The 16748-nt window shown below is 43.4% G+C and overlaps 1 protein-coding gene, 1 long non-coding RNA gene and 1 pseudogene across 2 annotated transcripts; 2 read left to right on the top strand and 1 right to left on the bottom strand.

Moving 5' to 3' along the window:
• On the top strand, window positions 1-2607 carry LOC123164640 (putative nuclease HARBI1; the record flags this gene model as incomplete). The annotated part of the gene is given in 3 exon segments (XM_044582186.1): window positions 1-67; window positions 939-1432; window positions 1524-2607. Coding segments are annotated over 2 exon segments (1164 nt in total). The 3' UTR covers window positions 2208-2607.
• A 2243-nt stretch (window positions 2608-4850) lies between these two features.
• On the bottom strand, window positions 4851-7135 carry LOC123157568 (uncharacterized; annotated as a pseudogene).
• Window positions 7136-13884: 6749 nt separating this feature from the next.
• LOC123180186 (uncharacterized) lies at window positions 13885-16147 on the top strand. Its single transcript, XR_006490745.1, has 2 exons — window positions 13885-15818; window positions 15916-16147. It is a non-coding gene; the product is annotated as an uncharacterized lncRNA (long non-coding RNA).
• Window positions 16148-16748: the final 601 nt, after the last annotated feature.

Genomic DNA, 16748 nt, shown 5'->3' with positions numbered 1-16748 from the left:
CGTATCCTGCGCCCTCCTACTTGCCGGCGACGGCCTGGGCAGCCTCTGCTCCGTCGCCAACCCTCAGGTAGCGCCCGATGCCTCCCCAATCCGCTCTAGTACAGATAGAGTATGCTTTTGTAGATTAGAGGACTAGTGTTACTAATGCTTGATGCGGCCGTTAGCCTGTTGTTACTTATGGCTCATGTGTTGGTAACATTCGCTAATTACATGGGGATCTATTATTCGATGCACTTTGGTTAGATGGATTTTTCCTGATATGTAATCTCATCTGCTGTATCATATGTTTGTACTACATATTTATTACACGGTGTTGTTAGTACTGCACAAACGTGTAGGAAGGATTGATTCTACCATCAAACAAAATGTATCGGAAAAATTTCTTTCCGGTTCCTGATTTGCTCTTGACGTCGGGAGACTAAATTTAAATATATAACTAGATAACAGGAAGAGGTTTTTATTTTTAATATTTGTTCCTGTTTCTTGCCATACTTATCTGGTGAATTTCTAGTAAAATGGCTTTGGGGGATCTCAACTGTTTACCCCGCCTTGGATCATTTATGTCATCATATTATTGACCTCCCATATTACCTTCCAAGAAATAAGAACATGGGTCGGCGCACTCTGTACCTTCCAAAGCGCCTCCATTTTTAAACATGAAATGCTGCTTCAACATTTGTGTCATCAATTTTGAGATCCAAATATGAGCTGCCAGCTCTTTTTCTTAAGCAGTTACCGATAAATTCGTCTATTCCTCAATGACGAATGAAGTAACTTACTGCTGTGGGAAATTCCTTGGTCAAGCTAATATTAATATTCATGCTACTTTCCCCTCTACTTCTTGATTGTTATTGTCCAGCACCTCTTTTTAACTTTTTGCAGACATATTATTTGCCTCCCGGTTCTTCATTTGAAATTTTAATCTTTCTGAATGCTAGTGATTTTTGGCAAAATGGATCCTGAAGATCTCAGTGACTCAGAGGAAGAAGATGATGAGATGATGCTACTCATTTTGCCAGCTTTATATCTAGCTTCCGCCGGGTGCGAGGCAAAACGTGCACGATATCGCAGTGGCGCAGAATGGATATGCGAAGTTCTTGAAGATGACCGAGGTCACGGCTATCCAAAACTTCGGATTGAACCTCATGTTCTCCGTGAATTTTCACAGTATGTCAGGTCAAAACATCTCCTGCGGAATACAAGAGGTGTTTCTGTGGAAGAGCAGATCGGCATGTTTGTGTACATGCTCTCACGAAATGCTAACTTTGACCAACTAAGTGATAGATTTGAGCGCAGCAGAGAGACTATCCATAGACATATCAAGGCATGCTTTGATGCGATCGTCTCACTGAAAGGTGACTTTGTGAAGCATCCTGGAACTAAAACTCATTGGAAAATATTATCTGATCCGCATTACGGGCCATACTTTGAGGTAAGTGTGTGTAGCTTAAGGTTGCGTATTTTCATAACTTGTATAATTTTCTGTTACATCTCAATTACTTAGTTGATGTTTTCTCTTGCAGAACTGTATAGGAGCAATCGATGGAATTCATGTCCCATTGACAATATCAGATAGGGAAGCGGCTCCATATCGAAATAGAGAAGGATCCATTACTCAAAATGTGATGCTTGCTTGTGATTTTGATCTCAATTTTGTCCATGTGTCCTCTGGCTGGGAAGGCTCTGCACCTGATGCAGAGGTCTTGCATTCTGCTATAGAATCTGGATTTCAAGTTCCAAGAGGCAAGTATTATTTGGTAGATGGGGGTTATCCGAACACTCCTTCCTTTCTTGCTCCTTATAGCGGGGTGCCTTACCATATTGAAGAGCAGGAGCAGAGAAGTTGCCGTGCAAGAAACTACAAGGAGTTGTTCAACCTTCGACATGCACAACTGTATGGCCATATAAAAAATGCTATAGGTCTATTAAAGATGAGATTTCCAGTTTTGAAGGTTGCGACATCTTACCGCTTAGAGACTCAACTGAAAATTCCAGCAGCAGCAGTGGTGTTGCATAACATAATTCAGAGGCAAGGAGACGCTGAAGGATCTTCAGTTAACCAAACAATCCCAATCGTTACCCGTGAAGGTGGGGATGCCGCACATGGCCATGATGTTTCAGCACTGAACAATCAGTGTGACACGGGCGATGCTTTAAGAGACGATATTGCAAAGAGGATGTGGGAAGATTACATAATAAATATGTGATGTTTCATATTTCTTACATACCAAAGGTAAAAGAAGAGGAAAGGATGTACAAGTCCTCTAAAGCCTTTGGTGTTTGCCTAGACTGACACAACACAAGAGAACTTGGCCGCCTGAAGGAAGGATCAAATCAATGGAAAACAATCCTCAATTTCGGTGTCGCATGATGCTTCTTGTCTCAAGAATGCTTCATATTGGTAGATATTTTTTTTAATTCTTTCCTCTGAATCAAGACTCCAAGATTTGTATTGAAGTTGGGATTGGACGTGTTAATGCGGGTTTTGACTGCCTAGTTCGACTCTGCTTTTGTTGCTTAGGCTTCAAGACATGTGTCAGCAGCAAAGTTTTGTTTGACCCCTACTTTCGTTGCAATTCTTATCATCAATCAGTGTATTCCGGTTGCTGTTTTTTTGTTCTTATTTTTCTGAACACAAGCTCTACCAAACTTGGCACTTGCCTGCCTCTACCTAAGCAATGCGCAATACACGATTGGCCTGCAATAATCAGTGCAAAGCTGTGTATTCCTGAAGTAGAGTTGAGACCATGTCAGCTAAATACAGTGGTTCACATTGCTCCCTCGTGAATATATGAGGACTCCTGAGCCGTACTTAAATACATCATTTTTGTGGTGGAATTCATTTCTATTGATTTTGTCGTCAGACTTTGGTGAGCTTCCGAGATTTTGCTTTTACTCACAGAGACGGCTTGAAATGTTACCAGTTGCATTCGGCTGGTATGGTTGAGCCTGTTCCAGGTTCAGTTTGCAATAATGACAGCCAGGGGCGGAGCCAGGAATTTTGTGAAGCCTGGGCAAGTTTAAATCTAAGTGTCTAATTTGAGAATTGAAATCAGGTGTTCGGGTCAATTTTTTTTCTTGCTACCGGTTTTCCCGGTAGGGGTTGCAAGAACCGGTTTTTGAATTTTTTTTGGAGCTTTTACCTAAAAGTATTTAAATGGGGTTTGAGTCGTCCCTAAACCATTGCGGCCATATTTTTTAAAACGCTAACAACGTTAAAATCAAAATCAAGCTGGCAAGATTGGTAGTTGATCCCATGACCTCGAAAGCACTTTCACCGAGCTAGGCGCTATGTTGTGTTACAATATGCATATGGGTTCTATTTGACACTACCTGAACGTGTGTAGCAAACAAAAATTATGGTCGGAGGAAATATTCGGTAATTAGTCGGTTTCCGAAAATTTCAACCAGCAAAAATATGTTGGTTCAGATACACAACATATAAAACAGCACTGAAATCATTTATCACAAATCTACATTAATAATAATGAAGTAAAATGATGAACATAATAGTCATACAAATGTAATTTCAAAGTGAACTACTCGATCCGTTGATAAATGTAAGATATTTTAGATCTCTAATTTACATTGTTTACAGAGTAATGTATAACCTGATGACCAAGACCCCACGCTCTAACATCAAAATTTAAACCCTAATAAGTCATTTAAACTTCAAATTAGTTAGCAATCTCACCTAATCACCGAGGAGTGAACAAGTAGCCGCCGGTCGATGATGCAAGTCAATCCTGGGATGGATCCGCTCCAGCTCAGTACACCGCCGGCCACGCGCCCAACCAAGGCGAGCCTTCACTCGCCGCCGCCGTCGGTCTATCTCCGATCGACCTAGCTAGGGTGCCGCTGTCTGGAACAGCTGAACACCTACATCGTGGGGTTTTCTCAAAAAAATAAAAGAAAAGCTACATCGTTGGGAGATGGAGCGATCCAGCGATCGTGTGGTTCTTCTCGTCTGGGAGGCAACAACCGAATAGACTGCTTGCTAGGCCAGTAGCCCAGTAGCCAGTAGGCCTAGTTCTCATTTGACTTGAGTAATCCAACGCCAGGGAAGACTTGTCTCACCGAACTTTAAAGAAGCCCATTATTAGCTAATTAACCAGCGATAACCGGCCCAGCTGCCCGGGTAAAACACGATGCGGCGATGATTTTTTTTCCGCTGTAATGGGGCCATCGTAGCTGGTGCTTAGCGAGCGAGCCCGGGCAGGCGCTGGCTCCGCCACTGATGACAGCCACGGTGCGGCTGTTTTTGTAGTTAGATTTTGTAGACTTGAGAATGCTCGCCCAGGATAACGGATAGCAAATCGCTACTAAAAACTGACTACCAAATCCCGGACTGTCGGGAAACAGGGCAATAGTGCAAAACCAACTTCAGTTGGTCAATGACAGTTCATGAATATATGCAGGGAGAAACTATGCCTGGTGCCCATCAGCAGGCATTGTCTGTCAACTTCAGTTAGTCAGTAACTAATCATGAATATGTTTGGTTTTGACTCTGCAAAATGTAAGTACGACACATGGAAAAAAAGAGTAGAAATACTCTGCATCTTTGAAGATTTGAACCAGTCTACTACTCCCTCCGTTCCTAAATGTAAGTCTTTGTAGAGCTTCCACTATGAACCACATACGGATGCATTTTAAGTGTAGATTCATTCATTTTGCTCCGTATGTAGTCCACCTAGTGGAATCTCTACAAAGACTTATATTTAGGAACGGAGGGAGTAGAAGGTAAGCATGGAAATTCACTCAAGTATGCCCCAAGGATGCCGCCGTAGAGATTCGTAGCGCAACCTGCGTAGGCCGTAGCCATATAATTTGGTCACATTTCCCTGCTGCATCTAGGTGCATGATGAACGTGCATGGAGCACCAGTGTACCGGAGCGATACACATGGAAATCCACGGACGGATACTCCAATGAGATGTTGTTGATTTCCTTGGTGCAATAGCGATATGATTTTACACTAATTTCCAGCCCCACGGTCATCCTTTTAAGCAACAGCGCGCATCTGAGGATCAATTTCAAGGCATCAAACTCATGATCCTCTCCTTTTATGCCCTTGATCTCCACTTCTTCCAGATGAGTCATGCAGATACTTTGGCTTCTCCAAATTTTTGGGGAATCACAAGGACAATTCTCTGAGCATGCTTGTGTCACCTACAGCAAATGAAGAGTAGTACAATGTCTTATTTTCCATTTATACTAGCTCCACACTCCAGACCTTAATCAAAGAATTACCTCTGATTTCTTCGACATCAATAGGTTGATCTTAAGTATTTTCATAGCACTATGAACGTGGAGCACGCTAAAGAGCTGCAACAAAAGCTGCTCCATACACGTGACCCATTGTTCCGAGGCTTAGGTTCAAAACAGAGAAGTCAGTAACCAGAATATTCCGTATTTCTTGTGCAAAGTCCAGTTCTGCATCTGAGGAGTCCTGAAAAACAATATGGCAGGATGTCATGCATAAAAACAATTTAGTCGGCAAATCCAGTAAATTGAGTAGGACAAGGAGATGTACCGAGGCACACATGTCCATGGAGGATATGGTTGTATGTGAGCACCCCCTCTCTCTCAAACAGATTTTGAAGGTGCTTGTTTGCGAGCATCCGCTGTCCATCTGAGCTCGGATTTTGAAGGTGCTTGTCTCTGAGAAACTGCCGTCTCTCTAAGCTCAGATTTCGAAGGTGCCAAACACCAAACACAATGGGCGAACCTGTGTATGAGCGCCGCCACGAGACCATCTCCAGCAATGGCGCGGAGATGAACACCCGGATGTCCTTGTCGGCCTGGACTTCCATTTTCAATAGCTTAAGCATGGGAGTTACGATCTCGATGCCACGACATTCCGTATGGGGGCCAAAAACAAGCTCCTGCAGCGACGCTGAGTGGACTTTGATGTCATGTCTGGACATAGCTGTCTTCACCTTGAGCACACGCAGGCGCGGGCAGCGGGAGAGCAAGGTGCCTAGGTCGTTGATGATGCATCCTTTGAGGGACAGCCTCTCGAGCTCGGAGACTCGCCGTCCAGCAGCCGTGTGAAGCAGATGTTATGCACGGCAATCTTGATGGAGGTGGTGCGGGGGAAGCACGGCAGGTCGGCACTGGTGTATTGCGTGCCTTGTGCATCAAGCAGGCGCATGAAGGCGAACTCTTGCGGTGACAGCCTCGCCGCGGCACGGAGAAGGACGGTGTCATCGCTGTATGCACTGGGGATGCTGATGCCGAGGAGGGACACCGCACTGTCGTGCGCCGCCACCGTGGCGATTGTGGCTAGCGCCGCTTCGAGCGAGTCAGGGGTGACGCTGCGGAGTGTGATGCTGATCAAGCGCAGTCGCGGGCAGCGGTTGAGGAAGGTGCCAAGGTCGGCAATGTTGCCGTTAAGGGTCAGCCTCTCGAGGGCGGGGAGCTCGCGGACCGACTGCAGCGTGAGGAGCTCAGTGGTCCAGAAGGTTGCGCTAAGCACGCGCAGGCGCGGGCAGCGATTGAGCAAGGCGCCAAGGTCGACGATGTTGGCGTTGAGGGACAGCCTCTCGAGCACGGCGAACTCGCCGGCCGTCGGCGGCTTGACGCCGATCAAGGTCTCCAGCTCGATCAAGGTGGTGCGGTGGAAGCAAGGCAGCTCAATGTGGCTGTAACGGTCCTGGCGAGACCCCGGGTAGTTGTAGACTAGCTCCGCCGGCGAGACTGCAGCGGCGGCGCGCAGCAACGAGTTGGCTTGGGCGGCGGTGTGTCCAAACCGGAGACGGATGGCGATGAGGGACACCGCGGGGGGAGCAGCGAAGCGGGCGAGCGCCGACTCGACCGTGGCGGGCGCGACGCGGTGGAAGGCGAGATCCGGGAGGCGGGTCCAGAGGCCGCGCCACCGGCGCGCGAGGAGGCTGGTGCGCGCGGCGGCGAGGACGCAGCGTAGGCGCACCAGCACCAGGAGGAGGATGTCGTCGGGGAGGGCGCTGATGAGGTCGGCATCTCGTGGAGTGTGTTCTGGTGGAGCAGTTGAGTTTAAACCGGGACACCGATGCAAAGAATTGGCTCTTTGCGATGCATGATGAACTTTCTCAGAAGGATTTCAAACTTATGGTAGTCACATTCGGGGTCGTGTGGTGAGCAAGGAGAAAGGCCATACACGAGGATGTCTTTCAAAGCCCGTTATCTACAAACTAGTCCATCCAATCTTATATTGCAGATCTATATGCCACTGACAAGCCAAGTAATAACACGGTGAGACAACCAGTGGTCCGACCAACACGCTGGATTCAGCCACTTGACATGTCTTTCAAGATAAATGTTGATGCTTCTGTTGCTCGTGACTAGTGACGTGGAGTTGCCGTTGCTATATGTCGCGATCACAATGGTGTTTTCAGGGGGCATCAGCTATCGTTTTCAAGGGTATCATTGATCCTCCGGCCATAGAAGCTTTGGCGATTCGGGAGGCACTAGCCCTCGCCGAAGACCTCAACCTTCAAAGTATTCATGTTGCTTGAGGTCATAAGGTTATGGTGGATGACATCAAACAGAAGAACTTCGCCAGCTATGGATCTGTCTTATATAAGTTCATAGGCTATAGTTCGGGATGGGAATGGGACAGGTCGGCCCGCCGGATCGCTAACCCAACCCAAAAATTCGAGGCCAATGGGTCATGTGGGTCGGTCTCAAACTAGATTTGGATCAACAGGGCCGGCACCGGGTGACCCGCTGGGTCAGCCGGGCCGGCTCATCCTATAGTCTTATATCTCACATCAGCTGCAATCTTCGTCGCATTGGTGTTGCCGTAGGACCCCATTTTACGACATAGTCTGTCGTATAATTTCTGGCGAACGCTCGAGTATATCAACAACAAAAACGTCTTATATGTTTGAGCAAGATGCGCACGTATAAAACCACAAGTAGATGTTTTGATTTTTTTTTCTTGTTAGACATCTGTTGTGCCCCCTCCTTAGATGGATCACTGGTACTCGTTGTGACCATGTATTCCCCTCTCTCTCTCACACACACTTGTAGTGCTACTTATTTGTAACCCCAAGTGGAAAATACAGTGTGCGATGCATACTTAGCTTTGCTTATATTCTATCATTTCTGTTAACCACATATTAGTAATCTTACTAGCTATTGGGTTCCATTATAAATCATGCTTAATTTTAACACCTCATTTATCCACAAGGCAATGTAAAGTAAAAAAAATTGGGTCGACCTGAAATACCTACCGAGCCAACGAAGACATTGACTATTCTTTATATGGGTCAACCTGGGGCGGCGGCGGCGGCGAGCTGAGGCGGCGCCCCGGTCTAGTTTCCATCGATGCGATGGCGCCTACTGCAGATCCCCCCGTGAGCCCATCTCTCTTCTAGTACACCAAAGATCGACCCAATGAACAAAGCCCAAGCCCGTAATTGCCCATGCCAAACAGAACAGCCCACAAAATAACACTATCAAGCTCCACTCATCTTTTCCGAAATCACTAATTAAGGAGTATTCATTGCAAAGAACACTTCACCTTACCAGGTCGCGACAAGTGGCGCACATGCAGCGCGCCACTTGTCGCAACCCGGGAGTTTTCCCTTTTTTCGTAGATCCGTTTATTCAAAATGTTTTATCTCTTAAACCGTGCGTCCAAATCTCGAACCGTTTTCACCGTTGGATTCCTCACGTCGAGATCTTCAAAACTAGATCCCATGTTGATAGGTTTTGATGAACTTTTTTTTTCATGAAAAAACCAGACAAAAAAACCGGACGAGAAAACCGAACCGGGAGCATGGGTTTTTTTCCTTTATGAAAGAGGCACGCTCGTGCCTCTCGCGAAATCACAATTGTGCCTCTCGTGGAAGCAAAACCGTGACTCTCATGGAAGAAAAAAAAAACAGAAAACATGTTTTTTTTTCGTTTCCGAGAGGCACGGCCGTGACTCTCGCGAAAGCAAAAAAATTGGGTCGACCTGAAATACCTACCGAGCCAACGAAGACATTGACTATTCTTTATATGGGTCAACCTAAGGCGGCGGCGGCGGCGGAAGCAAAACCGTGGCTCTCGCGAAAGAAAAAAAAATAAAAAACGTGTTTTTTTCGTTTCCGAAAGGCACAGCCGTGACTCTCGCGGAAGAAAAAACCGTGACTCTCGCGAAAGAAAAAAAAACGCGTTTTTTCGCACAAAAAAAATTTAAATTTTTTTGATCGAAAAGCTAAGGAAGACCGGGAAAACCAAAACGTCGAAATAACCCGTTTAAAAAGCCAAAAACGCGTGTGGAAAAATAAAAAAAATAAAATCTGGAGGGAGCGTGGCGAATGGCTTAAGAGCGCACCAAATGGCGCTGATCGTTGCGAGGCTCCCGAAGGAGCGCTCGTTAACTAGTTGCTCTCCATCTTTTTGTGGCGCTTAGCATGGCATTCAATGCCGACGGCGGATCTGCTGCACCATCGCCATATGTCAAACACGCACTTGTGTGCTCTATGTGGAGGGGAAGACTCATGGAGGCACGCTTTGTTGAAGTCTACTATGTCCAGCTGCATATTGTCTCTATCTGATGGTGTTCTGGTGGAGCAGTTGAGTCTAAACCGGGACACTGATGCAAAGAATTGGCTCTTTGCGATGCATGATGAACTATCTCAGAAGGATTTCAATCTTTCATGTGGCCAGCAAGAAGAAAGGCCATATATGAGGATGTCTTTCAGAGCCCGCTATGTACAAACCAGTTCATCCAATCCTATCTTGCAGATCTATATGCACACTGGATTCAGCCGCCTGACATGTCCTTTAAGATAAATATTGATGCTTATGTTGCTCGCAACCTGCAGGGGCGTGGAGTTGTCGCTGCTATATGTCGCGATCACAGTGGTGTTTTTCAGGGGGTATCAGCTATCATTTTAAAGGGTATCATCGATCCTCCAGCCCTAGAAGCTTTGGCGATTCGGGAGGCACTAGCCCTAGCCGAAGACCTCAACCTTCAAAGTATTCATGTTGCTTCAGATTGTAAGGTTGTGGTGGATGACATCAAACAGAAGAGCTTGGCCAACTATGGATCTATCTTACATGAATTCATAGACTATAGTAGTTCTTTCATTAGATGTAATTTTTTTTCATGAGTTTAGGAGCTTGAATTTCGAGGCTCACTGTTTAACGAAGCATGTTTTAATTTTAGGGGTGGGCTGCCATGTTTGGTTAGACACCCCGATGATCTCGCTTTCGTACATGTAAACATTTTTTTTAGAACCAAAGCATACAATCATGCGTTGGTGTTGTTACATTCCGACAACATTCTTTGTCTAACGTTGTCATGCACTTCAGCTAGGAAGAAGTGGTTTCCATATTCTCTAGCCGTCGCTGCAATCTCATGTGCTAGCTTGTTATGATTCCTCTTAACAATGCTAATCTGCACGCTGGCAAAGTGTCTCATCCGTTCCTTTATGTCTGTTATTACTCCACACCAGGGCGATCTGCTCCTTCCTTCTCTTTGTAGTTCATGCCCTACAGTAGCACAGTCTGTCTCTACAATTAGATGCCCATCAAAATACTTGCTCATTTCATCTAGACCCAGTAGAACAGCCGAGGCTTCTGCTTCCTCCACCGTCCTACACTGATGTAGTTGGCAGCCCACAGATAGGAATGGGGTTCCTTTGTGATCCCGGGCGACTGCTCCACCCCAAGCTCTTGCAAACTCTGGTAAAAATGCTGCATCGGAGTTCAGCTTTGCTGACTGCCTTGGTGGGGGTGTCCATTGGTTTGTTCCAGACACGGCTGGTTTGCATATTCTCTCTACATACACTGACAGACTACCTTTGCCTCCTGTTTTCTCATCGCCATTTGCGGCTACATCCAGGTCTTCATCCAACTTTACCAGTTGTCTCATGGCCCCTGTCACTGTATCCTTTCCATCTCCATGTATAACATTATTCCTAAGTTGCCAAGCTTTCCATAGAATCATTAGTGTTCTATTCCTGACATGATCTGGAAGTGGGATGAGCAGACATTGCAACCAGTCTTTCCCAGTTTTACTAAAGTCTTGCTCTTTTGGCAGATCCCAGGCTGACCTCATGCCATTCCGCAACGCCTTGCTGCGAGTGCATGAAATAACAGCGTGGAACTCATCTTCTGGTTCAGTTCCACAAATGTCGCATATATCCTCAGGCACAATTGTTCTTCTGTGTGTGTTGTGTTTGGTTGCAAGAGACTGAGTGGCAACCCTCCACCCAAATATCTTAATTCTTTCCGGGATCTTCGCTTTCCAGATCACATCCCAAACACTTCTATCTCCTGGTTCACTAGTTGAGCTTGATGGGCCCTCTGTACCGTTTCTTTCCAGCATGTCTGCAAGTTTGTAAGCGCTTTTTACAATGAACACCCCTGTCTTTTCATAGTGCCAGGCTATACAATCTTCCACTTCTCTCGCCGGGATCCGAATCTTACAAATTTCGTCTGCATCGAAGGAGTGAAAGATTTGTCTGATGAGGTCTGTATTCCACTCTCTGGAATCTGGTAGTATCAGTTGGTTGACCCATCTTAACCTTGATCTCCGAATGTAGCTAGCAGTTTTGAGTCCAGAACTCCTTGGGATCCACTGGTCTCTTACAATTTGTATTTTCCTTCCGTTTCCAACGCGCCAAATCAGTCCTTTTTTTAACAGCTCCAAGCCAAATTCGATCCCACGCCAGGCAGGGGAGGCATCTGAGGCAAAGACCGTGTCCACAAGTTCTCCGTTGGGATAGTACTTAGACTTAAGTACTCTGGCGCATAGACTGTCTGGGTTTTGTAGTAGTCTCCATCCCTGTCTCGCTAAAAGTGCTTGGTAAATAGATGCATATCTCTGAAACCTATACCCCCATCTCTTTTTGGTTTAGTCATATTCTCCCACGCCATCCAATGCACTTTCCGGTGATCATCTTTATCCCCCCACCAGAAATCCCTTATGATTTTCTCATAGCTATCACAGAAGCTTTGATTCAGTTTAAACACCCCCATAACAAAAGTTGGCAGTCCTTGAGCAACCGACTTAACATGAACTTCCTTTGCTGCTTTGGACATAAATCTCTCGTTCCAGTCATTGCATCTCTTCCCAAATCTATCCATTATCGGCTGGAACATCTCATCTTTCATCCTTCCTTCTGGTGTGGGTAGCCCTAGGTATTTGCTCTCAAACGTAGCTGACTCCACACCTAGTCTCCTCTTGATCGCCTCCCTCTCATGTTCACTGGACACTTCACCGAACAGTAGGGAACATTTACTCTTGCTCAAGAGTTGACCTGTGCATTTTTGGAACAGAACCAACGTCTCTTTGACCCGTACTGCTTGCTCATCGGTAGCCTTGAAGAATAGGAGACTATCATCAGCAAAAAGTAAGTTGGATATACCCGGGCTTCCTCGTGCTACCTTCATATCATGTAAACATTGGGTCGAGTTAATAAAGATTCGTGAGATTGTTTCAAAAACAGTTGCTGAAAAACTGATGATAAATAACATTTTTTTGCCTAAAAAAGGTTGCTGAAAAATGGTTGATAAATAACTTCCCTACAGAAAAACTGATGATAGATAATTAAAGGCTATAGAAAAGTGGTGATAAGAAGAGTTCTAAAAAAATGAAGATCAATATATTTCATTTTTTCCATCGTGTGATATAGTACACGTATAGTGTCAATCCTATATTATATGTTACACACTGAATAGAACGCTTTTTTTTTAATTGTTTGAATTGCTTACCACATGTGTCACGTGGTGAAAAGAATGACAAGTTGATCCATGGTTTCATTAGCACTGGAGAACTAACACTTCTCCCTTCCCTTCCACCCCCGATGATCAAATATTTTTAGTTAAACTGTTTCCATGAGAAAGCAACCAAAAAAAACATCAACTCAACAAGGAATCTTAGTTTACCACATATATGTGCCCGAGCCCGCACTTTTACGTTAGTACAAAGATGACAACGACCATTTTTTTGGCAAACAAAATAACTAAGCAAGTTAATGCACAATATGAAGGGCACCGGCACAACTCTACAAGTCCTCGATGAAATACTATAGGAACACCTCGAGGAGATTAAGCATGAGTTTACAATCTGATGAGACGGAGTAGAAGACTAGAAATGTAGTTGCATCCATCTACAATAACAAAACATTTTAATAGAGGGGTTGGGCGTGCTTCGTTACGTTGTTGTTGCAAAAATCCAAACAATCTTCTAAATTGTGATTTTTATGAAAAAATAAAATATTTTCAATTTTCTCAACAAATTTTGGTAAATACGAACAATTTTAAAAATTATGATTTCTTGGATTTTCATATTAAGGTTTTTATTTTTACTTTTTCTTGGGTTTTCATTTTTTTTATTTTTTATTTTTTTCCTTTGTTATTTATATTTCACTTCCTTAGTTTACTTTAAAAATTACATTAACATGTTTTATATTTATGTATCAATACATGATCTTAAAAAATAGCTGTATATTTTTAATATTAGAAGAACATTCTATGTAAATATGTGATTACCTTTATCAGTTAGACAATATTTTTTCTTAAAAGCATGAATACATTTACAGAAAAAGGACATTTTTAAGATATGATTGGTCACTTTTACAATTGCACGAACATTTTTTACTTACATGCTTTTTTCTTAAAAAAATAATTGAATATCTCTACTCCTAATGTCTCAGTTAGTAGTCTCCGTTGGTTAATTTTCGTCTCACCTACCATAGTTTTTCGGATTTGCTATTTTACAGTCGAGTGTTTTTCAATTCGTCATCAATCAAATCCGTGTCCGTCCATTCTCGCACAGAGATTCGTGTTGATTTCTTTTTTCTTCGTGCTGGCGTTCCATTTGTTCGGGTTGATTCGTGTTGGTTTCTCGGGTTTGGTTTTCCTGTCTCAGCCCGTTACCGCCCCCGGCCCGGCACTTTCTCCACTTTCATTTGGGGGGTTCTGTTTTGATAAGGCAAGGAGAAGGGAAGGAGCTCGAGCGGCGGAGGAGAGGAAGCGATTTCTTATGTTCATGGCGATTCCGGGCTATTCCACCGCCCGATTTCGATTTCTCCTCCCTTTTCTCTTCGATCCCCGCTGCCGCGGTTGGTTGTCCTTGTCTCTCGCGTTTCCCTGTGTTGTGGCTGTGTAGTTCCGGATCTAGGTAAGTTTTGGATCCGTGGTTCATCTGTTATTGGTGTTGTCCGTGGATCCGTGGTAGGTGCATGTTGCTGCCGTGTCTGTTTCTAGTCCGCCATGCCTAGCGCTCCATTTCCCATCCTTCTGCCCGCCTGAGTTGTGTAGGAGCTTGTTGTATGTGGGGAGTTCTAATCCATCTGCTTGTTGTGGTCCTTTTCTCCCCTGCTTGTAGATGTAGAGGTAGGCGTAGGTTGTTTATTCTGATGTAGATGTAGAGGTAGGCGAAGTTATAGTTGCAGCGGTGGATTCGCCCTATCAATTTTATTTCTGCTGGCCTGGGTGTCTGTTCCTTTGTCGTTAGATGTAGTTGCAGATGGTCTAGCATGGGTTTCTGCCTGCTTCTGCAGTTTACTTGTAGTTGCTATTAGCTGCTGATGTTTGCTGTTGTAGTCCCTGGAATTCAGTATGAATTTTTTTGTTAGATGTAGGTGTTCATTTCACCCGGTACCTGAATCTCTCTGAATTTGTGTGTACTAGGCTGCAGTGTTGTTATAGTGTTAGTCCAGGAATCTCTCTGAATTTCATGCTTCTTTACGGTGTATTTTTACTCCAGACTTGAAGTGTAACTTACCCCTAGAATTGCAGTGTATCCCCATCCAGAATTACTGTGTAATTTAACTCATAATCACAGTGTAACTTGCCCCATAATTGCAGTGCATTTACAGTGTATCCTGATGCTTCTTTATTTGTTGTTACTCTGTAATTTGTCCTAGTAGTACTGTGTAGTTCCCCCCTAATTACAGTGTAATCCTGATGCTTCTTTCTTCAGTGTAAATTTTGCTATAATTACTGTGTAACATGTCGTAGAATTACACTGTAGGTTACCCTGCAATTACAGTGCAATATACCGTGATTACCGTGTGTTTTTTGTGCTTCTTTATTTGTAGTTACTGTGTAATTTGTCCTAGAATTACTGTGTAATATTTTCCCCCATTACAGTGTAATTCTCATGTGTTGTAGAATCACACTGTAGGTTAGCCTGCAATTACAGTGTAATATACCGTAATTACATTGTTTTTTTCGTGCTTCTTTATTTTGTAGTTACTGTGTAATTTTCCCTAGAGTTATTGTGTAATATTTTCCCCCGTTACAGTGTAATTCTCATGCTTCTTTCAGTGTAAATTGCAGTGTATATTTTTCAGTGTAATACTGCGCCAGTTTCTTTGTTATTTACATTGTAATTTTTCTCAGATGTTTTGCATGCATTCATGCGGTTTTGCACTGTAATATCCCCCATTCTTACTATATAATTTATCTTCAGTTTTTGGCAGTGTACTTCCTCTACCTTTTCATTGTAAGTTGCCCTAATTATTGTGTATTTTGACTTAGAGCTTCACTGTATTTAGGTTGGTTTTTACACTGTATTTTAAGTGATTCTTGCACTGTATTAATATGCCCCATTATTCTATAATTCCCCTGATTGCTGCCTTTCAGTGTATTTGTTGTGAGATTTCCCTTGTAATTGAGCCCCATTACTCTATAATTTTCAACTTTCTTTAATTTCTTTTTTTCGTGTGTCATGTATTCTGTTTTGTTAGGTTTAGGTCAATGGGGAGACTACGGAAAGTCTCTCACAAGGATGTTTCGGTAGTTTCTTCTATCATGAGTGCTGATTCTTGGAATGATCCTTTTGTGCCTAATGACTTTGCGGAAGATGGTTCTAATGCTATGTCTTTGGTAGTTATTTCTGTCTTGTTCTCTACTTTCATTTTCGTTTTTATTCTTTCTTTCAGTTTATTTTTTTTTTTTGTTTGTTGACTGAATTATTTTTCAGGATCTTTCTAGTGATGATAGAGGGTTTGATAAAGCTATTTTTCAAGAATTTCATTGCAATCCCCATGCTTCCTTTTTGTAATTGCAGTGTAATATACCCTAGAATTGCAGTGTAATTTAGCCCAGATTTTAGTGTAATCTCAATGCTTCATTTTTTTAATTACAGTGTAATTTTCCTAGAATTACAGTGTAAACTCCATGCTTCATTTATGTAATTACAGTGTAATTTTCCCCATAATTACAGTTTAAACTTCATGCTTTATTTATGTAATTATAGTGTAATTATTCTCCGAATTGCAGTGTAATTTTTCCTAGAACTTCAGTGTAAATTTCATTTTTTTTCTAAACAAAGTTGTGTAATTTTCCTGCTGAACCTCTATTACTTGATATTTGAGCTTCATTCTTGTTCAGCTTTGCTTGAATTACAGTGGATTTTAACTCTGTTTAGTGCGATTATCCCGTGTAGTTCCTTGGTTATTATCATTGTAATCCACTAGTGTGACTATTCATTTCCTTCACTGTCCATGTGTACGAGCACTGTAACAAGCTCTGCTTTTCATTGTCAATATTAATGCCTTCATTTGATAGGACTTGTGTTCTTTATGCTGATAGGTATGTCTTTGTATTCATGACTTCGTCTGATCTTGCATGTATCTCTGTAATCCACTGAGTTCATGTTAGTTACATTGCCCTGTATCGCAGCAAAGATTTTTTCATGTGTACTACAGCAAAGTTTTTTTCATGTAATTTCCCCATGGTTCATGCTACCTACATTGCCCTATACTGCAGCAAAGTTTTTTTCATGTGTACCTTACACTGGAATTCGTGTTGGTG

Source organism: Triticum aestivum, chromosome 1D (assembly GCF_018294505.1).
Source record: "Triticum aestivum cultivar Chinese Spring chromosome 1D, IWGSC CS RefSeq v2.1, whole genome shotgun sequence".
NCBI classification, from domain to species: domain Eukaryota; kingdom Viridiplantae; phylum Streptophyta; class Magnoliopsida; order Poales; family Poaceae; genus Triticum; species Triticum aestivum.
This window is presented reverse-complemented; position numbering and strand designations above follow the sequence as displayed.